At 42.0% G+C, this 27,760-nt stretch overlaps 1 protein-coding gene across 4 annotated transcripts; it reads right to left on the reverse strand.

The window, feature by feature from the left end:
- Positions 1 to 3,445: 3,445 nt before the first annotated feature.
- si:ch211-236l14.4 (SITS-binding protein) lies at positions 3,446 to 27,760 on the reverse strand. 4 transcript variants are annotated; one of them, XM_035954784.2, is made up of 11 exons: positions 27,374 to 27,754; positions 26,619 to 27,069; positions 24,750 to 24,921; positions 14,804 to 15,011; positions 14,482 to 14,632; positions 12,144 to 12,341; positions 10,621 to 10,889; positions 10,383 to 10,519; positions 9,082 to 9,203; positions 7,086 to 7,265; positions 3,446 to 6,907 (listed from the first exon to the last, which is right to left on the reverse strand). In XM_035954784.2, the coding sequence occupies exons 1-11, from the start codon at positions 27,376 to 27,378 to the stop codon at positions 6,734 to 6,736; spliced, it is 2,067 nt and encodes a 688-aa protein (XP_035810677.2). In that variant the 5' UTR covers positions 27,379 to 27,754; the 3' UTR covers positions 3,446 to 6,733. The 4 variants fall into 4 exon arrangements, with proteins under 4 accessions (XP_035810677.2, XP_035810676.2, XP_023140446.2 ...); XM_035954783.2 differs by having other exon boundaries at positions 26,619 to 27,289; positions 27,374 to 27,753; XM_023284678.3 differs by having other exon boundaries at positions 26,619 to 27,753.

The raw sequence follows: 27,760 nt of genomic DNA on the forward strand, positions 1-27,760 counted from the left end.
AGGGAAGCTTGGTGATGGCATTAGCCTTCCATCTGGACAGGTGGTTCGGCTCAAATGGAGCAGCCAGTTCCATCTCTCAGAGGGTATTAATAAGTCCCTCCACTCGGGCCGTTCAGGGTGGATTCAGTGATTAACTTAAATTAAACAGAAGACATTTAAAGGCATCGCGAGGTGACAGATTTCCAAAGAGGGCAGGCAGGAAGTGATTACATGTGACTGTTTTCCTCGTCGCTCCTGTGCGCCGACCTTATCTCTTGCTCCTGATTTCTCTCTCACCCACACACCTCCACAATGGTACACCCTCCCCCTGTTGTCACCCCACCCTGGGCTTCCGATAGCAGGCTAACGTTTCAAGACGACATTCCTGAGGCCTGCTCGCTCCGCGTCTACTCTGGGAACCTGCAGTTTGGCCACATGAGAAAAAGGATCGATTTCCGAGCCACATCTTTGTATATGTTTATTTTCTTAATGCTTTCATCAAAAGCTTGACGTGAGTCCGGGCTTTCTGAGCGTTGAGGAAAACCTGATTAGTGTTTCAAACAAAGGCGAGGGTCAGTTTCTTGAAAACGCACGACGCTCAGGCCAACGATGACAAATCCATGAAGCTTCCACCGCTGGCTTTTGGACAACAAGCTTTTAAATTGTACATCTAATTGGCAAGCTGGAAAACCCATTCACTCAGGAGCAGACACTGAAACCTAAAACCTTGACTTGCACTTTCTAAAAGTAGACTTTGGGAGAGATCTGCGGCCTCTGCTTGTCACCAGTTTAATTCATGTGACACTTGCTCCACAACACCCTCAAAGAAAAGAGGGGAAGCCAATGTTGCCTATCCTGTTTTATATGCTCTTCATGCATGCAGGAGTAAGGGACGATTCCATTTTGTCTGGTGGTAATCACTGGTAGTCGCTAACAGCGGAGAATAACATTGTTCTAATTGTTGCTACTGTATGTAGATCATTTGTGTCATTCTTGATTTGGGTTTTGGCAGGACAATTTGTTTTTCCTACACTGCTGGACAACTTACATAAGGCTCTGTTATGCCCAAAACGAATTGGGTTGAATGTTACATGTTGATTCAGCGAATGAGGAAAAAATAATTTGGCCCACTCTGTCCTGCTGCTAAATGTTAGTTTAAGGGCGGATGTCTTTGACCGCAAGATTTCTGGAAGGAACCGTACTATTGTGCCGCGAATTAGCATTAAAGTGGAGCTGACAGAGGGGAGTTTGACTGTTCGGAATGAAAAATCAGTACGAAACATACAACAGACTGATTTATTGTACACACACATCACTCAGCAAAATATGTTTGGGCTGTGGAAATGGTTGCCTATTAACAGAAAACAACAGAACACATAAAATCATTAGGGTCATTTAAGGTTTTGCACGCAAAATTACCCGTCACTCCCTGAAAAAGAGTCCTCCCAAGTTTCTACCACTGTAACTTCATCACCTCACAAACCACGGAGCCACACTGGTATGTCTTACGAATTTTATCTGGCTGAGAACTGCGCCCAGATTTTAAAAAGTGCCATACGAATCTAAGTGATTAAGGCGAGGGTGTAAACGGAGAGGCTGAGCTCGATGGCTGGCGTGGAGAGACCCTGCATGTCTGCGGCCAGCTGCACCTGTCTGCACTAAAGGAACAGGGATGGTGGCCCCAAGGTGGCACCCGGCCAAGAGGAAGGTAAGGAGGAGAAGCTCGGTGGAGGTCGGGCTGAATGTGATTCCCCTGAGAATCTCTCGCACTGCATGCTCACCTAGACTATAAATAGCTTTTATTAGGTTTAAGGGGAATTAGTGCAGATGTTGGTCGTCAGCATGCTCACGCTGATGCAGGGTTTCTGGCGCGAGGAGAAAGAAGAGCCTGGACCACACGCATGCAGACGGATGTCTGCGTGAATACAACAAATATTTCCCCTGACATTCTTCATCTTCATTAATTAGTTCCCCATATTTACACAAGTGGACAAAATTGTTGGTACCCCTTGGTTAATGAAAAAAAAGCCCACAATGGTCACAGAAATAATTTGAATTTGACAAAAGTAATAATAAATAAAAAATCTATTAAAATTAATTAGACATTGCTTTTGAACCGTGGTTTAACAGAATTATTTTAAAAAATAAACTCATGAAACAGGCCTGGACAAAAATGATGGTACCCTTAACTTAATATTTTGTTGCACAACCTTTTGAGGCAATCACTGCAATCAAACCATTTCTGTAACTATCAATGAGACTTCTGCACCGCTCAGCAGTTGTTCACGTGTGCATGTTTAGGGTCATTTGTGATACTTTGGTGGGAAGCAAGGAACCATGCAGGCATTTTACCAGAAAGTGACGATAAAGAAAATAGCACACCTTTTGCTACAGATACCTTCTAGTGTCACTCCTCATTTCCCACGGTTATCCACAATTGTTCCATCTTTTGTTATTTGTTACTGTCTGTCAGACCCCTCTCTTGCCTTTTTATGTTGTACATTTGCTATTTGCAACTGTTTGCCAGACCCCTTGATTCAGTTACCTTTTGTTCTTTGTTGTCTTCCCTTGTGTCACTGTTTAGCAACCATATGCAAATTAAGCACTATTCACCTTGTATTGACATACAGCTCCCTCCCTACTCTCTGATCATCCCTGTAAATTGTTGACTTTGCAGGTGTTCTGGGTCGGCTTACCTTCACAGACTCGTGCTCTGTGTTAGTAAGCCCACCATATGCCGGTATACCAATTAACACCCCACTACAGCAAACCTCGAAGGACTAAGAGGGAAATTTCGTCAACAGTGACAACATCCTAGAAGCCAAAAACTGCAGTTCCTCCAATGGCCACTAGAGGCTGGTTCTAAAAGCCAATCAATCTTCATGAACCCCCATTTTATAATGACCGACTTTACAGCAAAAAGAAACGTGTTTGTAGCCTGGAACATAAAGAGTTCTGTTCTCTCTAGCTAATTTCCTCAGCCATGTAAACTATACAAGGGGTGAATTTTCATATAACTCCATCGGTTAAATTTTATTCAATTTTTTTCAATTCAGTTTTATTTATATAGCGCCAATTACAGTCAAATTGTCTCGAGACGCTTTACAGAACCCATTATTAAGGTTTAAAGTTTTGCACTTACTGGTCACTTCCTCAACTCCACTCCCTCTCCACCAATTTCATTCTTGGATTAGCTGAGAATTAAAAGGAGTCCAGCACTGTCAAGATGGAGACAACTAAAACCATCACACTAAACCTCAAAACCCTTTTTCAGGGAACCTATGGGTGATGTTCCAATGGTTTTTTTTTTACAGCCTGTTGTCACTACTGCATTACCAAATGCATGTATTTTAGACAGAAAACCAACATAAAACATGCAACATGCCAAAATCATTAAAATTTTGCCCTACTTAATTGCCCACCCTGTTACTCCAGTGTGCCATTAAAAAGGCGTGAACTTAATAACTTGAAGTAAGAAAATGTAAACTTTATTGCAACTTTGTCATTCTACGTTCTCTGATTTACAGAAGAGAAAAAAACAACACTTGTAATGGCACAGTCATCGTAATATGTACATTGCTGATTCTGCAATAATCCAGACACTCGTGTCGCCCAGACTTAAGAGTGGTACATTAAGGCACATGGTTCGCGCAGTCTGCAGAGGGAAGGAATAACACATCAAAGCTTTTCTCGCAACTCAAAAGTGAACATACCACAGCATTCCATAAAAGCATTAAAACGGGAACTAGAAAAGCTCCTCACACGAAGGGCTGTGGGAAGTCACAGTGTGTCCGTTGTACATTCTGCTCTGGGAGAGATTAAGACGTCAGTGTGTTCACAACATACTGCGTTGCACTAAGACATTTGGTGATCTGATAAGCTTCATTAGACCTGAGTGTTTGAGTTGATACAGTAAACTTGTTAGATCAAAGTTACACAATCAGTTCAGTGGTAACAGTCACTAAGCGGTAAGTTTCCCGAGTCTGTATCATCACTGCTGGCCAGTTAAGATTATCTTGTGAAGAACAAATCAATAAAGATAAGCGCTGACAAAGAGCACTAGCTAAACACATGTAGAGCAATGCACCATGAAGTAAAGATTACGTTTGTTCATGGGCAGATTCTGAATATAATCACAAAAGTAAATCTCATCGCATTTGCTTAAAGCATTTAGTGAGGGTTCAAACAACATTTTGACTCAACTGAAGAAAGCGATGGAAGCGAGTGTATTTACAAAGACAGTCCAAGCAGCAGGTTAATTCAAGTTACACACAAGGGCAGAAAATGAATTACTTGTGAAGGTTTCTGAAAGGTGACCAGTGCACCTCTGTGATTCGGTCAACAACTTCCTGTAAATCCAACATGGAGGTGGCTTTTTTTTTTTTTTTTGTCGGCAACACTTAGATAAGTATTTGTGTATGAAGCATTCGGGGAAATAACCTCATTAGCTTTTTTTGATGAGCGTTGATGAGATGAGAAAATTGACACATTCTCCTGTGTGCCTGTTAAGCTGAAAGTCTACAACCAGAAGACGGTTGGCTTTGCATGGAAATGGGAAATGGGAGGGTTAGAAAAATAGTTCATTATATAACACAATGTAAAATTGCAGCTTGTTTTTACCTTTGGGCTTTCTGCACAGATTAAAGGTGGAATATGGGATTTTATTGCAATATACAATAAGCACTGCCAAATTCAACAAATATGTCTGCTCGCTGTCTGTTTTCTGGGAAACAAACTCTGGCTTGGGCCAATCAACACAATACTATACCACTGTGTCCTGTGCACATGTGTACTTATACACAGGAAATGGGAAGAGGAGATGAGGGGAAAAGGGGCAATTGGAGCAGGAGGATACGATTCGATAGGTGTTCTCAGCGGACATTGTTCCCACACTTATGGGAAGGTTGGGACTCCACCTTCAAGGAGGTTCAGTTGTTCTAACCCCATTTAATGCTCCATTATTCCCTCATTTAAAGGCGGTGTACCACATAATTTAGCAATTATATACTACATTATATATATGTACTAAATATACATAAAGAGGTACAAAGTCTGATTCGGAGGAGGTGTAGGCCACCCATTTCAGGCAGTAACGATAAGTTTAATATTCCACTTGTCATTCATTTGATATTTGGTTATATGAAGGCACCAACACTGCTTGGTTGGGTCTAGATCATTGGTCATGGCTTGGGTTAAAGAACACCCAGCTGACCAAATGTCCCAAAGCTCCATTTTGTCCAGTGAAGATACATACTCACACAACTACAAGAGGTCATGGGAGTTACTGGGACTAGTGTTTGTTTATGAATGATCAGAAGGGATGATTATGTGCTTACTGAGCAGAATTACAGGTGGAGAAAAGGATATGCACTGGTGACTAACCATTTAAAGGCTGATACTGTCCAAATCATTTAGAATACTAGCTTCATATGCTAACTAGCTAAATACTAACAACCTTTTACCAGAACCACAGATTACACCTCTAAGTGACAGAGAAATAAGCTCCTAACCAGTAAGTTTTAGAAGCACTCAGCTTTTGTTACCATTAGAACCAAGTTAGCTTTGGGCCTATCTCACTGTTTTCCCATGCACAGCTAACCGTCTGCTTGTTGTAGCTTCATTTTTACAACACAGACATGTGAGTGATATCAGCAAAACAGATAAAAAGTATCTAAGTAAGCTTATTTCCCCAAAATGTCAGGCGGTTTATTTCAAATCTCCTTTCCGCTTGTGTAGTGTCATCAGCAAAGCCCTCTTTAGACCCTCATCTGGCTCTTGTTAAAGACCGTATCAACACTGCATTAGTCATTTAAGGAGTAATAAAAAAAGAGCCACCCATTTCAAAGCCCTTGTTACAGCAGGTTAGTAAGAAGGTAAAATCTAATCTAAATTCAAATATATGCAACTTTACAATGACAGTGGCTTGGCCTCAAGTTCATGTGGTGTACAGTACTAAGGAACATTCAGATACGTCCAACAGTGGCATGTCGATAAGCTATGCTAAGAATATGTGCGAAGGGGTCATAGGTGGCTGTGTCAGATGACTTTGTAATGCAGTGAAAATCCATAGCTTGAGGTACATTCATAAAAACATCAGCCCGTCGGCCTGATAGGTTCAAGTAGAAGCCTTTCCAACGAGTGAGCAGGACATACAGTACCACGCTGCGTCTGTCTCCGTATGCAGCTTTCTGTGATCTAATTTCCTCCCAGTAAGCATTTCCCTCGAAAAAAAAAAAAAAAGCCCTTTCAGTCATCTTCCTCTGTCTTTCTATATCTTCATTTGGTCTTCTTGAGAGATTCAGATTTGTTGAAGCAAACAAGGGGCTTGCTTTGTTCCTCCTTATCAAGAGAGCCAGCAGCGACTAAAAATTTAAAGACTGTAGAAATGCAGTATGTAAACACACAGATTTCTCCGGAACTATACAAAAAAAAAAAAAGCAGAACGGATTAAAAAATCCGGAAACAAATCAGCCGAGAGGTAAAACCGATTAACAATTTTTTTTTAAAAAGAAAGAAAAAAATGTCACAAAAGGAAAAAAAAATATTAAAGACAAAATCATTTTGAACTGTAAAGTGCAAGTATAAAAAAAATCTTTCTACATATCATCTCAAAGCAGAGCCTTGAGACGGGGTCTTTAGTGGAAAAGTGCAAGTTGAGAACAGCACAAGTATGTTTAAAAAAAAAAAGAAAAAAGAATTTGATTCAAAACAGTAACAGGATAAGTCAGGTGACTCAGTGGATCGGTCATGTGACTCAGCTTCTCCGTGAGAAAACAGCCACCTCCTCCAGAGGGACGGGGTAGTCCTGTAGAAACGTCCCCCCATCAAACACCTGCGCGTTCTGGCTGTCCTGCCACTGGAAGCCCCCGTCAGGTAAATAAATATCCCTCTGCACTGCGCCCTTCTCCACCACCGGCGCCACCAGGACCTGAAAATAAGAAATCATACTGGTTTAAACAATCTGAGACGTCAGGGAGATTGTACACTTTCATTAGCAGGACATCGCGTTACAGCTGAGGTTGATTCGTACGTTATCGGATGCCAAGTACATCGGATGCTGACAGAAGGAACTCAATCCCCTCCCTATTAGAACACCATTAAGTCACCTCGTCTCCGATGAGGAACTGGTCATCGATGGTGAAGGTCATGGGGTCACTGGGACTGAGCCACCACATCGGCCGGTAGATGGGGTTTCCCGTCATCTGCCACTCCTCCGCATACTTCTCTATCAGCGGTACCACGTCCCTCTGGTGCTTCGCGATGTAGGTCCGAGTTAGGTTTAGCACCTATGAGGAGAGAAGAGCGTAAAATGGCATTTGCATTGTTTTTTTCATTCACAACCATCCGTTATCTACACACTGCTTAATCATCATTAGGGTATGCATAATTAACCTCAGAATAATTTTGGACTGTGGGAGGAAGCCAGAGAAAACCAGCCATGCACAGGGAGAACATGCAAACTCCATGCAGAAAGACTCCAGGCCGGGATGTGAACCAGGGATCTTCTAGCTGCAAGGAGACAGTGCTAACCATCGAGCCACTGTGCAGCCCCATTCAGAACCAAACCTAGCCAAAAACATTTTTAAGAAATCTGGAGAAACTGTAACCAATGAAAAAAAAATAATCCCAAACTAAATCATCTGCCACAAGGATTTCAAGAATAATATTGACAACGAGGTCTGCGAAGGACATTTGTGCCATCTCTGCACCCAGACGTACAGATGGAACTTCAGAGCAGCCTATTGTTGACTTAGTGGCTTTAACACTGTCCAAGTCTTTCTCCTGTCTCTCTGTGGCCAAACTGGTCCGGCATTCCTGCAAGGGTCACATCCTCCTCAGTGTCCCATGACAAAAACAAATCTCGACCGCATCTATAAAAAATGTATTTTTATGAGTTGGGATTGAGAACATTTGTAGGAATGAGCTTAAATGGGAGCCAGGGTTTGAGTGGATCCTTCTCTAATTGAGAAGCCAGGCATGTGTGTGGGTTTGAGGTTTTATTGCTATTTGATTCCAGCGTGGCCGCTGCTGTGACCTGTCTATGACTGACTCAAGTCTCACACATTCTGGAAATAAAGGTGCACCACATTTAAACTTCAGTAAAACGCACATAAAAGAGTCGTTCATCATGTGCGGTACTGAAACGTCTCCTCGGTCTCACTTCGTCTGGGTTTATAAGCTTAACCCCATGCAAGAGACCAAAATGGAAAACATTGGTGCTGTCAAATGTCTAGCTGTCCAAAAGGACTATTTTTATCTTTGCACGCAACGCAAGTCACAATACATTTTGCTGCTTTCGTCCTCTGAGTGGAAAAAAATCCAGTCGATCACTCCCACTCTGTCACACTTGTCAATTACTCATGGAAATCTTAATTGCTACAATAAAGTATTTTTCCAAGACTTGTCCTCAAATTCATTATCATTCCTGCTGAAGTGGCCCTTGAGAGTGAGAGTGAGCCATAAATCTAGAATAGGGATTGTAATTCGGAACAGATGGACTCTTAACCACAGGTGAATGAGATGAGGAAAGGCGGGAAGGGCAGCAGAGGGGGGAAAAAAATACAGAAAATGTTCAGAAACCTGAGCTCTGGTACCACATTTTCAAATGTATCAATTCATGTCACCAGAGAGGATAGGTCTTGTTTTCCTGCTGTGTACAGTGAATAGCACATTCTTGATCTCCAGCAGCGGGACGGTGTTTTATCCTGCCAGGTCTGAATTTTGAAACATCACGTCTCAGCAGTTCTCAAGCTCCTCTGGTAAAAACATCGGTGGGAACTTCTCGGCACTGAACCTCAAACCCGACGGGAGGCTGCTGGGTCAATAAACTATTCCTCTAATGTCTTTTTTCATAAGCGTGTGCGAGCAGAAACGATAATCTCCCACTCCCTTTTAGAACATCTAATCAGCAGCTTTCACAGCTCACTTCACTTGATCTCTCCGCTGTAAATCTCCACAAAGTGAAAATCTCCGTAACAAGTCTGGAGAAGAACGTGAACCTGCAGCGTTGTTGCCATTGTAATTACATCTAATGTGGATGAAGCAGCTGTAATGTCAGCCTGATGCTGGTTTGTAATGTGTGTTTGGTTTATGGTTGTGCACCTGGTCCTCGCCGCAGACCCAGGGTGGTGTGTGGAAGCTGATAACGGGGAGGAAGGCTGCGATCTCCAGCCAACGGATGAACAACTCCTCATCTGTGACCAGGTCTCCAGACAGAGAGCCACCTGTATGGAGAGAGAGAGAGATATGGACAGAGCAGAATTAAATTAATGGAATAAAATATTTAAAAATCCTGTGAATTGTATGACTTGGGAGAAGTGAATATTTAATGAGCCAATCAGCAACATTTTTAAATCTCTTTTTAAAAAAAAAAAAAAAAAAATTCTTTCATTTTGTCTGAAAAGCCTGCAAATGAAGGAAAGGTTCTATATTTAGTTGGCATTTTTTTCCTATTTCTCCACACTACAGAAATAAAAAATAAAAAATAGTTTAAAAAAAAAAATGCCAATAAAATTCTGTTAGAAAAACAATGCAATTCTGTCACATTCAAAAAATAATGGCAAATATCTGTAATGATACTTTTAGATTCTTAAAATACAATAAAAACCAACTTTTCAGTATCAACAAAACAACACACACTTCTGACTTGAAATTTTTACATTTCTCTATGATTTTACTGGATATTATTTGTAAATTATCAAAACAAATATCTGGAAAATAAAAGTGAAAAAAAGTCACAGCAAATATCTGTAACAATACTTAACTGATTCAAATACAATAAAACTAATTTTTCAGTATCAACAACACACACTTTTGGCTTTTTTTTCCCCTTTTTTCCTGTCATTTTATGGATATTTAGTGTAAATTAGCAAAACAGGAAACTAAAATAAAAGGGAATGCAGTTCAAAATGGCTAAGTAATGCTGATTCTTATTTTTTACAGTTAACTATTAAAAATATGCGGCATATCCTTTATTTTGTGAGTGATTTGTTTAACTTTTTTTCTGTTTGGATCTGTTTTATGTTATTTAATGATGTTTTGCAGCCCTGTGTAGGTTGAAGAAAACAATGATTTATGACAAGAAAAAACAAACATCAGTACACCTAGCAACAGCAGTGGACAAGATACAAAAGAGTAAAATTAACAGAAATGTTTCATGTCTGTGCTGCTGACAGCTCTCTGATTTCTGCACTTCAAAGCAAATCATTCTCTCTCAGCTGTCTGTCCGGCTGTGATTCAGCGCCACAAGAATTTAGAATATTACAGGATACACTGGAATCCAGAAGCTCAGGCATGTTCATGGAAAATAAAACAACCCTCCTTTTTTATCAGTTTCCTTACAAAGGCAGAATATTGTGATACTTTTAGAAGTGAGAAAAGTGACCCATTGGCTGTGGTATTACCTACTGCATCAGGAATGAGGAAGTTGTATCCCAGCAGAGTGTGGTGCAGCAGGGAGGGAATGATGGCCCTCAGGCCCATCGGGCTCCAGTCAGACTGCAGGGGGGTCATCCTCACAAACAGCGGCTTGTGACTCGACCTGCGACACAGAAGGAAACATCATAAATAAGAGAATGCCTTAAAAAGACTGACAGAGATGTCCGTTTATGGAAAATGCAACAAAGATGCGAGGGTTTTTACCGTGTCCCTGCTGTCATGATGGAGGAGTCTCCTATCCTGGTGGCCAGGTCAGCCAGGTGGGTGATGTACTTGTCTCCACCCAGAACCTGTGGAGGTCGCAGGGCCTGCTCCTCGAACAGATTCCCCTCACCCCCCTCCAGCATGACGTACTCCATTCCTAAATGGGCCTGCAGGGATCCCACCCTGTCCAGGAACCAGCTCACAGCTCCTGGGTTGGTGATGTTCAGCTTGACGCAGAACTTTCCTCGCCACTGACTCATCACAGGGATCTGCAGGAAGCCCGGAGGGAAGCAAATCGATTTTATTTAACACTGCTAATAATAAATAATTGAGGGACTTTTGAAGTGCATGGGATATATCTTGCAGACATTTTTTAAAAATAAAAAAAAATGTTTTTTATGTTCATTATGATCTTCAAAAAGTGGTCTCGAGACCGAGACCGATCTCGAGTACTACAACACTATTCAATATGATCATGTCTTTACAAATTCCATAATTATTTATTATGGAAACATTCACTTATTAATAAAAAATGACTGGATATCACTAAAATGTCAACTAAATAACCGTCCCAATTTAATAACAACCAGCTTATAATTAGCTAAACAATAATAAAATGAGTTTATTAAAAAATTGTTTTGATTGTGTTCTTTTTATTAAGTTGAGATAATCATGACAGATATTTCTTTCTTGGCAATATAGCAAATTTTAGGTGGAAAATAACAAATTGTATCTGTGTCTGAGAAATCACTTTCAACTAAGTTACCCATTAGAAGAACACCTCATCACATGACCTGCTCCACATGATGTCATTTCCTCCTGAAGAAAAGACTCCAAGGCTTTCTGAGTTATTTCATATAAAGTAGTGTTTGAGTCAAGTGTGGATTTATCACATGTCAACAGGTTTACTACAATATCTTTACAAATAATTTTCAATTTCAGTTTTACTCAATTGCATATATAATATTTAATCTTTCTCTAAATAATGCCATGAGGTGTTTGGTTATATTCGGCCATGCTGATTTTAGTCCTGAAAACAGCAAAGAAGTCAACTATGATACAAAGAGTCCTGCAATTATACACTGATCAAATTAATTCCTCTTTGGTTAATCAACTCATTGTTAACCACAGTGTCTTTGCTGCTGCACTTCTAGATTTTCTAGATTAGGTCATATTCACGCTGCTCTGTTTTTTATCCAAATTGAAGTGGTGAATGGAGCCTGCAAAAAACATGGAAAGTATCCACTATGAAAAAATCTCTGCATCTGGTTTCCTTTTCAACCAAGTAGAGCGTTCTCTTAAGTTGAGGAAAGTTCATTGTTATGGACACACGGCATGAAATATGTTTTCCATGAATGGTTGAATCCCAACAGGGATAAAGTGGATGTTTCTTTTGTACCTAAATCTGTATCCAAATGTGAAATGAAACAGAGGAACCTCATGTAGAAAGTTCAAATGCAGACGACCGTGAACACAGACAGCTAAGTGCTTTACAGGATGACAGTGTGTCTCTCGTGTCTCACCAGCTGTCCCTGAGAGGCCGAGGGGAGGCTGAGCCAGTAGGCCTCGGTGCCGTCCACGAGGGAGGTGTGGAACTGCGTGGTGTCCACGCCCAGGAAAGGGGACAGAGTGATGGAAATGTTAAGAAGCTTGACAAGTGGGAGGTCCCTGGTCAGTCTCTTGGACATCCCCCTTCTCCTGCTGTTGAGGTAGTCATGGTCCTGCAGAGAGACACAGAGACACACAATGACACTATACAACCGCACCAACATGGCATGTGGGCACTTTGCAAACATGTGGCTCTGACAACATGACCTCTGTCAGAACCGTTTGACATATAATGTAATCCTCTGGGATTTACATGTTCAAGTCAAACAGAGATTTCAGATTACATAACTGTGGAACAAAACATCTTAAGAATATAAAGACTGACTCACGGGGGTGAAATAGCTGTGGGAAGAAAGGGTAGATTAGCACATATTGTGTAATATCTTTTTTTACGAGGTACCATTTGTCCTGCATTTTTTCCGAAAAGAACAGAAAGGAAAAAAAAACTAAAAAGAAGACAAAAACATAGGGCTTGATTCTGCACTTTGAAAATTTCGCAAACAGCTACTTAATCAAGTTTAGAAACATAGCAAACTTCTTAATAACACAAATTTTCCAGTGCCAGCAATTCACTCCAAACTAATATGGAAACTGGAAAAGAAAGATCACAGTGTGACTGATAATTTATGAATCCTTGTAAAACTGGAGTGAAAGAGAGGATCATTGTTGCCAGTCACACTTGTGTAGAGTTTTACACTTCATGGACAACTTCAATTCCATAAGTTTCCACGCAGGACTGTACGCTCTGCTGGTTCTTTATAGCAGTGGCTGAGGGGAACGGGGCGATGTGGAGCCAACAAAACTGGTGCTGAGTATCTTTGATGTACCAGAAAACTAGGAAAACTCTTGTTCACCACATAGTATCCACTGACCGACATGTGTGTTCCCCCTTCTCTCTCCCTCTCTGTGTCCTTTCACACCTCCTGAACTGGTAAAGGGAACATACTGTTACCATTGTATATGTACATAGAGAGATGCCTGAGCTTGACCTCTGCGATGGACTGATCGTGTGAAACTCTGCTGCCTTCTCGTCTCCAGGTCAGATTATAGCATCGAGCTGGTGTCAGGATCACCTGCTCGAGTTAGCCTTGGCTGAGTTCCCTTCGAATCTCAACACACCCAATTCTTCACCATCCTACAGTTACCACACTCGGGGCAACCTGAGATCTATTAGGAGAGGCTCTGTTTGTCTTCCCTCAACTATATTTGTGTTGTAATGGAACATCAGCAGGTGTTGACACAGATCCACTTCACTGTTTCCATGCGGTTCGCGGTAAGAAAGTAACCAGTTAAATGTGAAACAATAACAGAAAGCATCACAACGAACAGATAAAACATCACACGGCCCCCACGCAAAGGCACAAATCACAGTTAAATAAGTTTAAAAATTCTTGAAAACATAGAGGAACTGGATAATTTACATTTACAAGCTTTAAGACATAATTCAAAAGGTGTCTTGTTGGTATAGCCTGCATTCTGTGAGACTAATTTTTCAACATGAAGGCAAAAGGCCCGAAACCTTCTCTTTTTTTTTTCTGCGCTCTGACATTTCGGTGAACCTGTCCTCCCTCCTTCGTTTCCCGCCTGTCTCCACTACTCTGGAGATCCACTTAAGAAATCTCTTTCATCTCTTTCCCTGGCCAGTTGTGAGCCTCTGACCGATGAACCCTCACCAATTTCGCCGCCCCGACGGTAGAAGAAGAGGATTACGAGAATCAAAAAGCTGCACGGAGCAAGAAATGGCTGGAGGAAGAAAGGATGGACCTGAGAACTAACAGCAATTCAGATATGCGTCATAGATCCAGTGACCTGTTGATAACTTTAACTTTAATGGATGTTATAAAGAAACCATTGTACAAATTAATAAATAAATAAAACTACAGAATATAGTTTTCTTTTGCGAAAGCAGCCTGTTAAAGGATTGATGGAAAAACTGGCAACTGATGTGTGCCAGCAAGCTGTAATTTAAAAAGAAGGGATTGTTTTGTTTTTTTTAATCTTTGTGTTGAATGAAGTTATTTTAAGAGGCCCTTCTGAGTAAGTAAAAGTGATGCATCCCTTTAAGCCTCTAACTAGACTGAAATTAATCAGGATTAGCTGATGTATTGGCTACTTTGGTGCCATCTTCATCTGCCCTCAATCTAACAAAAGGCAGTGAAAATGTAAGTCTTCGACTACAACTCAATGTGCAGTAGATTTTTTTAGGCGAAAAGAAGAGACGGTCCAGTTTAGGAGACGGCATTGAGCATGTACCATATCAGAGAGGAGGGTGGTGGAATGTTCGTTGAGGCTGATGACTCCCTCCCCCAGCTGGTGTCTCCTCAGACGGTTAGAGAAGGTCCTCAGCTCCCTCTCCACTTTCGGCCCTGAATCCACGTTGGCGAGCAGCTTCCAGAACGGCAGCCTGTAAGGACACACAGAGGGATCACGAGGGATGGGCCTAGATTTTAGTTTATGGCTCGTAAAGTTTCAATCGGTGCTCACTGACCTGACCACAGTTTGACTTACTGCTATTATGACAACATGAAATAAAGGCGGGGATCATGTCTCTAATCTCAGTTGAAACTGAACTAACCACAGTGCTTTCATGTTGGGCAGCTCCCTGCTGTGCTCGGAGAGTTGTTGCACCGCTTCCTGGTGAGCAGCTTTTACGTCGCGGGCCACACACACCGTGTACTGCAGAGGGAGACGCTCCATACTAGGCAGTGACTGCAGGCAGAACTGTTGTCTGCTGTCCACTCCGAGCTGCAGGGGAATATCAGGAGACACAAGCACCGCAACACCTGCATGGTAGGAAGAAGCAGACAGGAGAGGATGTGCAACATTAGTGTATTACATCATGCTCGCCGCTTTAGGGATAAACACATGGTGGAGTATAAAGTCACTGATGCAAGAGGATGATCAGGTACTTCAATTAGTTTCACAGTCGTCATTAAAGTCAAAAAGCGGCGCAAGTAAGACGGTCCATCGCAGATTCCACTTATATGACATAGTGCGAGAGTGTTACTGAGACCGGGATGAGGATGACGGATGGCGTGTTGTGGGAGGTAGAGTGTAGGCTGTGTCAGCTGATATTGCTCCACTCAGATGTAAGAAAAACACTCCCTAGAATGAGATATAGCAGCATGCGGTTGGATGAGTTTACCCTGGGACTGCTGGCAGCTTCTAAGTAGGCAGGCTACACTGCACAAGCAACGCTGGAAGAGTCAGGCAGCATTGGTTGTGAAAGTCTGTTCATTTTCTTTGCTCCTCTGTTTCTTCTCTCTCTATGACAAATGAGACAAACTAAGAAAAACACCTGTGATTAAACTCATCAAACTTCTAAAATCTTCCAGCTAAGAGGCTCCTTTGTGCTCCTCTCCCACCATACAGACCTTCAGAGGCTGTGTGAAATGATGAGATTCTGCGTAGAACAAAATCGTGTCCGCAGATGTAGTTGCCCTGCAAGGAATGCCTTGTCCCTCTCAGGTTACCCTTACCCTCATCACTTCTCCCCCAACCTGACTCCCACCTTCTCCCTCCCCAGCTTTAACTACCTTCTCTTCCTCTCTGCTCTGCTTAGCTGCCGGTCTGTCCCATCTAAGGTCAGCAAAACGTTCGGCCAGTATCGATCGCCGCCTTCAACCCAGACTCCGACCCTATTTGCTCCTCAAAGTAGCCAAAATGGGATTTAAGATATGTGGCTGATCAATGAGCAGATTAGACAGTCTGAGACCTGGGTGAGAGCTTGGCTCACGTCAGCCTTCACCCTCTCTGGTTTCAATGAGCTTACTGTTCTCATGCAGGCTGGGACCAGGAGCGGGCCGGATACTCATGTACCAGTTTATAATCAGATTAATAGTTTCGGCGATCGGTATTTAAGCTCCGCATAAAGCCCAGCGAGGAGCCCTCAACCTTGGGGTAATTCTCACGTGTTTGCAATGGATAATGTCAAAGAGATACTGGTAACACCTCAGCTGCCTCTCACACGCTATTAGGTCACCACCCGACTGCTGGTACAGATTCATAAACAGATAAATGTAGACTTTGCTGTTATATATATTAAATATTATCTCGTACATAAAGGTTTTGTAAGGTGTACAATTGCTAAAGGATGTATTAATAGAGCAAAGGTGCTACTACTATAGCACCAGACTATATATGTCTACTGTAAAGTGCAGCAGAAAGTGGGGCAGTGGAGAAAATGTTACAGCTTTATGGAAGGATGGAAGAGGAATGCAGGCAGTGGAAATAGAGGCACCGAGAGTACACCAGACACCGAGCAGCCCTGTAGAATGATGTGCAGATACAGTACGCTGCAAACAGTGTGTTTCACCAAAGTGCACACGGGGTGGAAAGTGGAGTTTGAGTTTGCAAGCATGACTTCTGGAGCCATGTTTACTTTTTATGGGAAATGACTCTGCAGAGGATCAATGAAACTCAGCAGTCCAATCCAAAAGTGGTACCTGTTATTCCATTTCTGATTAAAACATGCAGGTTTGAAAGTAAAGTATACGAAATCCTGTCTTCTGTGTTCAAACGATTAAACTCAGAGCACTTTGTATGCGACACAATGGATATCCTGATTTTCAAAAAAGCCCTGGTTATACAAGTGTTGTGCTTTGTAAGACACATCTTATCAAAATGTGTCATTTAAAGAAGGTGAAGCAGGTTTAGGGCCTTGAGTTACAGCCAATGTGAGGTACCCAAGAGTAAAAGGGGAAACGAATGGGGTGGACCCTATTTTTAGAACAATTTCTTTAAAATTCCAAGCTTCCCATAAAATATTTTCCACTAACTCTCAAAAGTGAAATTACACGCCTGACTCAAAGTATCCTCTCACCTTCAAAGCATCAGCAAATGTAAAGATGAATGAAGTTTATTGTGCAGATTTGAATGATTCGACACACACATTCCTCAATTTTACAGCTGCTGAGCGAACACACAAATCAAATAAGCCCTCACACGCGTGTCTGCATACACGCATTCTGCCGCACATTCGCACACACTTTCTTTAATGGGGAACTGTAGACTTCCAAGAAAAACAGAGCAGGACTTATAGGACCATAAAGGTTCTGCACTTCCTCTCGCTCTGTTTGAGCTGAACGTTGGGAGGTGGTAGCGGAGGTGACCCCGTGCACCTTCTCAGGGGTCAGGAAGGTTTTAATGTGGCGTCTCAGCCCTCGGAGAGTGGCAGGTCTGAGGGGAAAACGCTGCCGCCTGACTCCCTGCTGCTGCGGGCCAGATGGGCTGCACTCCTTTACCTGTCATATTTATACTGTTATTTATGACACCCGTGCACGCTTACAGACCAGACTGGGAGTATAAAAATGTGCGCTCAAACTCTAACTCTAACTCTGTGCGTGTGTGTGTGTGTGTGTGTGTGTGTGTGTGTGTGTGTGTGTGTGTGTGTGTGTGTTCAGGCATATATTTCCTTAACAATGGAAATTTCGTTTCTGAGCCCAACCTCAAGAAATTGATGGCCACAAAACTGGGATCTTGCCACGGTAGTAAATTTCCAATCCCACTTATTGAAAAACTAATGAAACACTAAAGAGACTTTCTCTGCTCTACTCCTATCATCAATCAGTTTTATTGTTGCAAGTGTGAGACACTGTGTTCTGGACAAACATCACACATAAAAACGTGTCTTTCTCACCAACAGTAGATTACGTGACTGCAGATCTAAATACCTGATGGCTGATGTAATATAAGATGATTTGAAGTTAGCTTAGTTCATATTAGGAACTAAACAGAACTGACCTTCACACACAGATTACATGCTTATCAAGGCGGCTGTGATCTGATGCACACAATAATAACAACAGAGGACAGAAGCTGCTCCTTTCTTTAAAGAATCTCTCTCCGACGGAAACTACAAAAGGTCGACGGTGGAGGGTTTTGCGGGGTGACTTTTGAACAGTAGCTGCCTCATACAGGAGATGACAGGCTGCTTTTAACAAAGCTTCAGATGGCTAAGTGAGTCATTCACGTCTTACTTGTCCAGGAGTGTCGAGGTTTCGGGGCAGCTGCCCCCCTGCAACCTCCTGCTGACCTCTTGAGCAACACGGAGGGTATTTTGGTTCAGCTTGTTTCCCTACAACAAATAAACTTTATTTCCTAAGTTTGTATAAACACAATTAAAGTGCTGAAGAAACACTGAACAAAAGGCCGTTCAGAAAAATAAAAGAACACAGCTAGGACACTACTGGATTGTCTGTGATGTGTGTAACTGTTAGGTGTAAGTTTTGTTTAAGCAAGTGGTCTCAATTAGATCTTAATAGTAAGTATTCAGTCCCTCCACCCTCAACTACACACATGTACTTTTAAAAGAAGACAAAACTCATGGTCCAGTCACTAGACTCTGTTTCTAAACCTTCTTTTCTGTCAATGTTTTGCACTCAAATTGGTAAATAACATTCAAATTTTGACTATGATTTTTTTTTCTTTTGCGGTTTCCTTGCTTCCTGTGCTATTTGCTTTCCACGAAGCACCACAATGAGAACATGTTTCTCACTTATTGTTCTCTTCCTGGTCATTATAAAGTTCAGTCGTATCATATAAAGCTGATTGAGTGTCATTATCCAAAAGGGGGAAACAAAATCCATGACTGTTGCATAACTTTTATCCCTATCTCTCTGTTGTGCTTGGCTGGTTCCCGCTGACATACAGAACAACAAATGAGCAGAAGCAGTAACGTATCATCCTTCATGGAAAGACTGAGTCAGAGACAGAAATAAAGAAAAAAGGGGGGACATAGTGAAGGGGAGAGAGAATTATGCTAAAATGAAAAATGGCAGAAGGGGAGAGAGAGTTTGTGTGCATGTGTAAGATGTGGTTTCATATCTTAAGGAGTTGTCCTGCATGAATTATGTCAGATTCTATCCTGTGATGTTCCTCTTTTAAAGGCTAGCATGAAGAAAAGCAGCCATAAAGAGACAGTAGATAAATTACTGTGTGACCGAGCAACAACAGGGTAAAGAGATGTCAAAGGTCAAAGTTACAGCTATCACATTTATTCATCACAAACAACATGAGTCCTTATTTGCACTGTTGGGTTTGGAAACCTTTGATGGGAGCTTGGTTGGTGTAAAGCATCTACATACAGACCACGAAGGAAGGGCGCCTTATGGGGAAAATTAATGCTCGTATTAGAAAAATAGGAGAATGGAAAAACCTGTAAAACTATATTTGAGAACAGAAAAACTGGCAAACATGCTGCTCATTGTGTGCCAACATCCCAGTTAAGTGCAACACGGATTCTGATACAAGCATTCAAATGAATGAAATATGTGTTTGGGTGGATGCACTAAATAAATACTATTAGATGGTTGTTTTGCTTACAACTGTCAAATTATTTATTTATGTTCTCTACATTGCAAAAACAGAATTGATGAGACATTTTCCTTATTATTAACAGCATTGTTCTTCTGTTTGAAATTAGCTATTTTTTGTCCAGACATAATAACAACAATGTTGTCGCTAAAATGTCTATAAGCTCTGAAATGTTACGCTTTTATCTTGGGACAGTTTTGAAATCTGAAATTCCCATCATGTCTATTTACCTGAAAAAGCTGCATTAGCATTGAAAACAATGACAGGTGTTTTGCTTTTTTTCTGACTTTCATGGAAAATATTCTGCCTAAGCTGAACTACATCTATGTAGGCTATAGCACAGGGATTTTAAGTCAAGAAAACACCAGAACTAGAAACTTAAAAAAATGCTATATGGATAAGCAATTATGTAGTACACTATTAAAGTCTTTACTCAATATAATGAAGGCTTTCAAATTCAAATCAATAAAAACATCTACATATGGTGTAGCTGTAAAATCAAATAATAGATTATTAAGAAAAGAAAAGCACTCAGAGAGTGCAGTACTCTGCCAAGGCTGCTCAGTCATATCATTTCTGATGGCTGAAAACTTGAAAAAAGGTGTGGCAGAAATCACGGCCCCATAGACTGTGGCCATTTAATACAGATGTACCCACAAACAAAATGACTTTGCGCTGAGCTCTGGTGTGTGTTATGCATGTGTACGTTATGTACGGATACCAAATCGCGTGACCTAAATATGTAGGGTGGCGGGAATTTGAAGGGACTCAGAAACACCCCCACAATTTAATCAATAGTTCATTGTATCATTTCAGACAGATAAGTCCCGATAAGTCCACAATGGTCGATTTGTAGTAGGCTCACAATCATGTGATTGTCAGCAGGCAGCTGACGTAGTGTTCACTTGTTTTCATAGTTACTGTTTGAAAAATGTGGTTTGTTATACTGATAAGAACCTGCTCAAAAGACTGCTGAGTCAGACTGCCTGATATCACGCAGTCATGAGGTCATCACGCACTGAGCAGGGATCGAAAGCACTCGTGACAAAGTTTCCAACTGTCCTATAACTTGTATAAAAATGTGTACTTCAGAATCTAATATTCAGACAACCCTGTGCCTCTGTGTGGGCTTGTCATTGCTGCAAGAATTAAAGAAACAATGGCAGTGAGTTCAGTTCTGTTCTCTCAGTTCAGTTCTCAATTGATGTATTGGTTTAGTTTTTTTGGGTTAAATAAATCTCTTGCCTTTATTCACCTGTCTGCCAGTTTCTGTGTGCCTGCACTTGGGTTCTCCAGCCACCACCCCCCCCGTAACAGAAATACATTTATTTTTTGTATGAATTTCAAATGCAGACCATTACTAGATACTGTAGAGAAAAAACAACAAATGAACAAAACTTGTGCATCTTTAATTTGGTTTCATTTCCTATTTTAGGCAAGAGACAAAACTTTCATCAGTTACTGGTTCCTCCACTTGTCATGTTCGCTTGGTGCAGTAACTCACTTCCAAAGTTTAGCTTCCATATCTGCATGTCTACTCACATTTGCTCACTAAAGCCCTGTGAAAAATCAGCCATCATCTCAGGTTGAGTAAATGTCAGAATAAGCTTGAGGAAGCCTTCTTCTTAAGAGAGGATGTAGCTTCACTGATATCTAATCTGTCCTTAGTAGCCTGGTTGTTTTTGTATGGATAAAGACAGGTGGGGCTCTGACAAGCTCCTGCAGTTGGCAACACTCTCAAATGTCACTCTGCTGCACGGTTGCATGTGTCTCCTCTCCCGTCTCTCTGCTTTACTTTTCTACTTCTTCTTTGCGGCAAAACTCTCTTTGCCCCACATTTCAGCCCATCTGTCTTGCTCTTTAACTGTCCCCAGGAGTCCTCTTAGGTGTGTAATGGCAGTCGCAGCTCCATAGTGCCCAGCACGTTAATAATGCGCTCCTCTGACTAACTAGAGTCAGGGAAGACAGGTCTCAATACCTCACATGTACAACAGAAATATCGTGGTCAGTGGGTTCAAACAGCTGCGACTATTACATTAAAACTGCAGAGTATTTGTCCCCTCAAAGCAGATTTGGGAAGAAAAGCAGCATCACAGCTCTGATTAAGTCTCGTGTGCCAAAATGCAGATGTGTCAGTCCATTAATCATAAATAATATTCACCAAAATGATCAATGACATGTGGTGACTATTTTACTTTTTATTACCGTTGGAGCACAGCCTTTTCCTGAATCTGTTTTAAGGGAAAACACACTGCCAATCTTTTTTTCATCCAAATGAAATTCAGGAGAGGTACAACAGTAAACTGTGAGTTCAGTCGGAGCATCGCAACGCATTTGTGGTCGCCGATGATGCAAACCACATCATTACATTCCAAATGCCTTGTATGAAGTACATGTATCACGATTATGATGGCATGCTGTGCAGTGCACCCACAGCTAGCATGGAAATTGGATGAAATCATAATAATACATCAAAATTGGGTTTTGAGTTGCAAATGCTAATATACAGTGAATATTTACACTTGCTTATGGAGCCATACTGAAAACACAGTCTGTGTTTTTTGTGCAATTTTACCTGGAAACACAACAATGACAGCCACAAACACGCCTATAAATCACACTATGTCTTCATTTTACATTCTGCAAGTGATTCCTGTTGCTGCATCCCATTAAATCTGGTCGATTTACATGAAAAAATAATGACCTTTTCACTGCCAAAATCAGGAAGAAATCAATAATCTACTAAAGCCTTCACATGCTTGCATAAACTCTCAATTTCTCATAATGATCTTGTTTACTATCCACCCCTAAATGTGGATATTTTTTCTCCATAAAAGCTCCATAATTGCTTCCTGTCCCACCGCTGTTAACTATAACAATAACACACTTATGACTCTTCGATCATGCTGTGCGTTGCAGTTTGAAATGGTACAGTGGAGGTTGATGAGTGCAGCTGATGTGTTCTGACATCCTGATGTTTTTGGATGAGGGTGAAGTGAGAGAATTGGTGGTGGTGATCTTTGGATATGGAGAAAGGACAGATAAGTTACAAATAATTGGGTTCCAACATGCCACGAAAGTATATTTCCAGTTCCCCTTCAAGTTGCTGCAGTCTGGAACACTCCTGATGATATTACTTGCATAAATTGGAACATTTTTCATAATAAAGAACCATAACAAATCGTGTTTCAAGTGCACAGGAGCACAGATGGTTGTGAGATTATTTTTGGCAGGATCCTGGAGCTGCATGTAGGATATCATCGATTATTTATTCAAGGTAACTAACCAATCTGATGTGCATAATTGCAACGTGCATTACAAAAAACAACAGAACAAATGGAACGTATAGCCCTAATGGGCCGGTAAACTTCTGGGAAGTCCCTCATGCAGCATGCAAACTGTTTTGAATGCCAGTAACATTAGAAGTCATTCATCTGTGGTATAATTCTTAGCACTGAAGCAGCATCACTGGATCACCTCTGATGCTATATCTAGTAATTTCAAAGCACCCAACAAGTCTGATAGTTAAACTCTGTTGTTAGTGGAGTTCTACAGCGATATAAATATTAGTATTGGAGGTCTCGGTTAACTACACAGAGTGATTATATTGCTGGCAAATGAGGCAAACACATAAATGTTTGCTTTTAGAGAATTAATGATGATGTATGACGGAAACTGAAAGCACGCTGAGAAGCTAAATCTGATCTCGTACTCTTTTAATTTTTAACTCATGGACAGTTTGTTGTGCATCTGCCCCGTCCAAGTTAAAGGAAACAACAGGAAAGCAGCCAAGTTCAAATTTCAACACTGTGTAAAAACGATTCTTGAACTTTAAAGGAAGACATGGAGTATACCTTCAGTGCTCCAGCAGGCATCGCTGCCATTGCAGAACATCAGTTTGCTATGTTTGGGACTATGTACAGTATGTGTCTGTGAGCGGTTACTTGGCAACATTCAAACAGTTGTTCTCATCGGGATCTCATCTCATCTGTGTGTGTTTTTTTCTTTTTTTTTTCCTTCGTGCAAAGCTAAAGAGAGAAACAAAGGGTTACAGGGTCCTGATAATTACCAGCGTCCTCTCACAAGGTGGAAAAGGGATTTGAGTCATGTGACCGTCTTGTTAAGCCTGCCACCGTTACATAACATCCCCGAAATGTGTACGTGCGCGGGCATGTGCGCATTTGTGTCTGTCAGCGTGTGAATGGATGCGTGCGGGGGGTCACTGGTAACAATCAGCGAAGTCATAAAAGATGATTGTTTGTATCACCTCGCCGGCTGATGTCATGCCCAGCCGCACATGCGCGGAATTCCTGAACACACTGACTGACAAACACATTACACCTACGGAACACACACTGAAACGTGCATGTGCGCAGGTTGCGACTTTTTGGTCGATGTCAGATAAGTCGAAATCTTCCTAAGAACGCAGATTGGTTAGAAAACAAACCCAGAAAGACAACTTGGGAGTGCAAAGTTCCTGAGGTTAATGCTATACTCCAACACACAAACACATCAGTCACATTAACCATTCACATCCGCTAGTGGGCCCTGCCTCCCCCCCAACTCTGCCCCCTGGGATAAAATCTAACACCACCAAAATAACCTGGTGAGTTATAAGAGTCAGCAGGGACCTCATCCAACCTGCCCTTTTAATAGAAACAAAAGGCAATTACCCCGGTATCCCTAAGAGTTAATTTAAGATGCTAAAGGTGGTTTGCTTCCCTTTGTAGTCTAATCTCTAAATTAATAAACCCAGATGCCACAGACAGTGTTGTGTTGCATCTCTATTTGTAGGCCCAGCCAACCCATCTTATTGGTGTGTGCTGTTTTTTTGGGTGGGGGGATGCTGCTTCTGAAGCCATTTTTTTTCTCCTCTCAGCTCAAACACAAACAAACACTTACATGAGGGGTCTGCGGGGGTAAGAAAACACAACAACATCCGTAGGGCTTCCCTCACGCCCTGGGATTCACGCCACACTTTGTGTACCCGCTGATGTGGGGTCAGATTTCCGGAGCCCTTGTTCTAACCCCGACGCCGATGGCAAGTGTGGGGAAACAGCTGACCCTGTGTCATTTTAAAGACTTGGAGAGATCTTTCTTCTGGTAATAGACCTGGGTGTGGAGAGGAGAGCTGCGGCTCCACTTTTGCTAATGAGAAGCTCTCCGCTGATTGCAAATCTGCAGAGGTGATGCGAACGACCTCTCACCTGACGAGCCCAGGAAGTAGCGCTCCAGGGCCGAGCCGAAGCCGGAGGGGTTGTCCTTCAGGTCGCTGACGATGAAGGGCTGCATCGTGGCATTTTGATCGTTGATTGGCCACGTCTGACCACGGACGCTGGCACCGCCGTACCAGGACACGTTGGTCATGGAGAAGCAGTCCTGAGAGAAAACAGACGTACGAACATACAGGAAGACACAAGTGAGAGACAAAGATGCAGGAGCAAAGTGAGGAGAGTTTACATTTAAGAAGATAGACACTAGAGGAAATTGATGTGAACTGCAAATTTCGAAGATCAGAATCAGAAAAAGTTTTATTGCCAAGTGAGTTCACACACAAGGAATCTGTCTTGGTAACTGAAACTTACAGTAAAGTTAGACAACAAGACAGCAGCAGAGTTAGTAAGTAAGTAAGAAATATAATAATCAAAATTAAATGTAGTTTAAATGAGAATTTAAAGAGCCACATTTGACAGCAACGGAAAGAGGAAAAGGCTCTTTCCAAGTTTCTTTTTGTTTTTGAACACTGCAAATACACACCAACATTTAGGGATAAAGTTTCCAATGCTTGAGCACACTTCTGTTGATTTCATAAGTGACTGAGAACAATTTGATCTTAGTTTTAATGTTTCTAATGGTAGCTCACTACGTTTCATTTCTTAGACGATGGATACATCTAATATTTATGTTAGATTTTACAGTGTATATACCAGTGCAAGTGTCTTGTCAGATTATTGCAAAAATGCAGGGCACAAAGCAGCATGTGTGATGGCTGCTACATGAGACTGTCTAAGAAAGTATCTCACACAGCAGAGGATTGAATGACAGAGAGGTTTTCTAAGAGAAAGCTTCCTCCTCAGTCTTTTCAAACTCCTGGAAGAGAAACGCGCAGACTGGAAGCTCATTTATTTCATGTCAGCAGAATCTGGGCTCTGTTAGGGAGTTTCAAAACAGGTGCCAAGTGGTCATCTGAGAGGCACTGGGCAGGATTTTGGAAATCAGGGAAAAATAAAGGCGACTTTGGTTTGGAAAGACTCTCTGTGAGCAGTCGCGCCACATGACAGGGAGTTATGGCGAAGGAATGTTCCAGTGGGGACAGATTAACCTCCCCAAACGTCGCAATAGTTAAATGCCTTTGATAATTAAGCCGGTGGGGGGAAAGTACAGTAAGTACTGCGCGCGTAAAAAAAAAGCATAACAACTGTGACGAAGCAGATTTAACACGACATGGATCCAAGTCGGTGCAGCTAATTCGAGGGCTGTAAAAAGGGGAAAAGGGATGAAGGAATCACGCAAACTGAGGACTCAAATGAATCCCTCAGGCGTCAGGATTCTGTGTTATTTCATACAATTTAACGGTTATTCAGGCTGGATGTTAAATCCAACGAAATCAGAAATATTAAGGATAAATTGTAGGTTATTTTAGAATCACATAAATGATTAAATTATAGATCTGCACATTGCATCCTGCAAAAATGCATTTTTAAAGATTTCGTTTGCAATGAAAAGGATAATTCCACTCATTGTTTGAAACTACATTTCCTTCTAATCGTTTTTAATGCAGTCGTGAGAATTTTGTCTGAACAGGTGGTGGTTGAAATCAGTGTGGGTTGATCTTATAAAACGGCTAAAAACGTCTCGTGTAAGAAATAAATGAGATTGTTAAGATTCTTCTGCCGCTGCTACATTTTACAGACTGCTTCAGCAACAACAACGCGCACCCAGTTAGCGGCAAAATTAAGAAATGGCAACTTCCAAGCGTAAAACATGCGCAAAAACTACTTTACGCACGACACATATTGCGCACAATGACACTTTTTGCGGGCTTTTGAGTGCACATTGAGCAGCAGAAACCTTACCTTCAGCTCCACATGACAGTGCACCGGCGCCCAGCTCATACTGTAGCACTCCGTCTCCGTATCCTCATTCACCTCCAGCGAGATCTTCACCTCGGCCACCGAGTCCCACGTATAGCAGAACTCGGTTTTATTAAGCCAGCACAGGTTCCTCACGAAGGGAACCTCGATGTCAGGGTTCCCCACGTTCCCGACGTCAATTTCCACGTAGGTCTTGTCCTCCGTCAGGGTCTGTATGACCAGCGAGTGGGTTCTTCTTTCCCAGATCAGTCCGCTAAAAGTGCCCCTGAGGATCCAGTTCTTGTTGGGCTGGTCCACCACTTGCCAGTAAATGATCCCGATGGTCATTACAAAGAAGACGGCCACCCCGAGACAGGCTATAGCTCCTTTCCAGGTCTCGTTCATCTCCTTCAATCCCGTGTCCCATGTTACCTCTGGGATGGGGCTAGGGTTCCTATTTCGAGCGTGGGGCATGTTGTTTTTGAGATCAGCAAAGAATCAAAGACAAAAAAATGCTGTAGAAATCTCTGTGCGTCAAAGATCTCTGTTGCTTCATCATGTCATGGTGTTTTCAGTGAGGCTACAGTGTAAACCAGTCTACTCATTATCTTTACGCCGTTTACACTGCTGTGTGTGTGTTTCTTTTTTTGCGCAATTGTGCCAGCAACAGAGACCTGTCATGTGAAGAAAGCTGTGAGATTAAAAAAAAAAAATCTCAGCGAGGAAATCAAACAGTATGAATGAATAATTGGACTTACCACATACTGCTGCTGTTTTAAAAGAGTTGGATTTGTAAATTGCATTGGCTGCAGTGAGCTCATGAGCAGCCCCAAGCCGGGTTTGGCAGCAATGCCTACGAATAGCTCCTAAGACGCTGTCTTGCTTGCCCTGCACTTTCTGACGTAACGCCGGGTTGTTTCTTCAGAGGAAAGGTAGAGAGAGGGAAACGAGGGGGTCAAGAGGGTTTGACAGAGTCTCGGAGTTGCCCGACGGGGTGAGGAGGCCACGGGCAACCTGGTAGGGAGGGACCCCCATGCGTGCTCGCAAGCTCTCCATGCGCTCTCCGTGCGTAAAGACTGTGCACACTTGTCATCTGGCGGTCTGGTGGACGGCGAGGGGCGTCAATTGGACATGGCAAGGTCGGG

This window comes from Amphiprion ocellaris, chromosome 3 (genome assembly GCF_022539595.1).
Source record: "Amphiprion ocellaris isolate individual 3 ecotype Okinawa chromosome 3, ASM2253959v1, whole genome shotgun sequence".
Taxonomy (NCBI): domain Eukaryota; kingdom Metazoa; phylum Chordata; class Actinopteri; family Pomacentridae; genus Amphiprion; species Amphiprion ocellaris.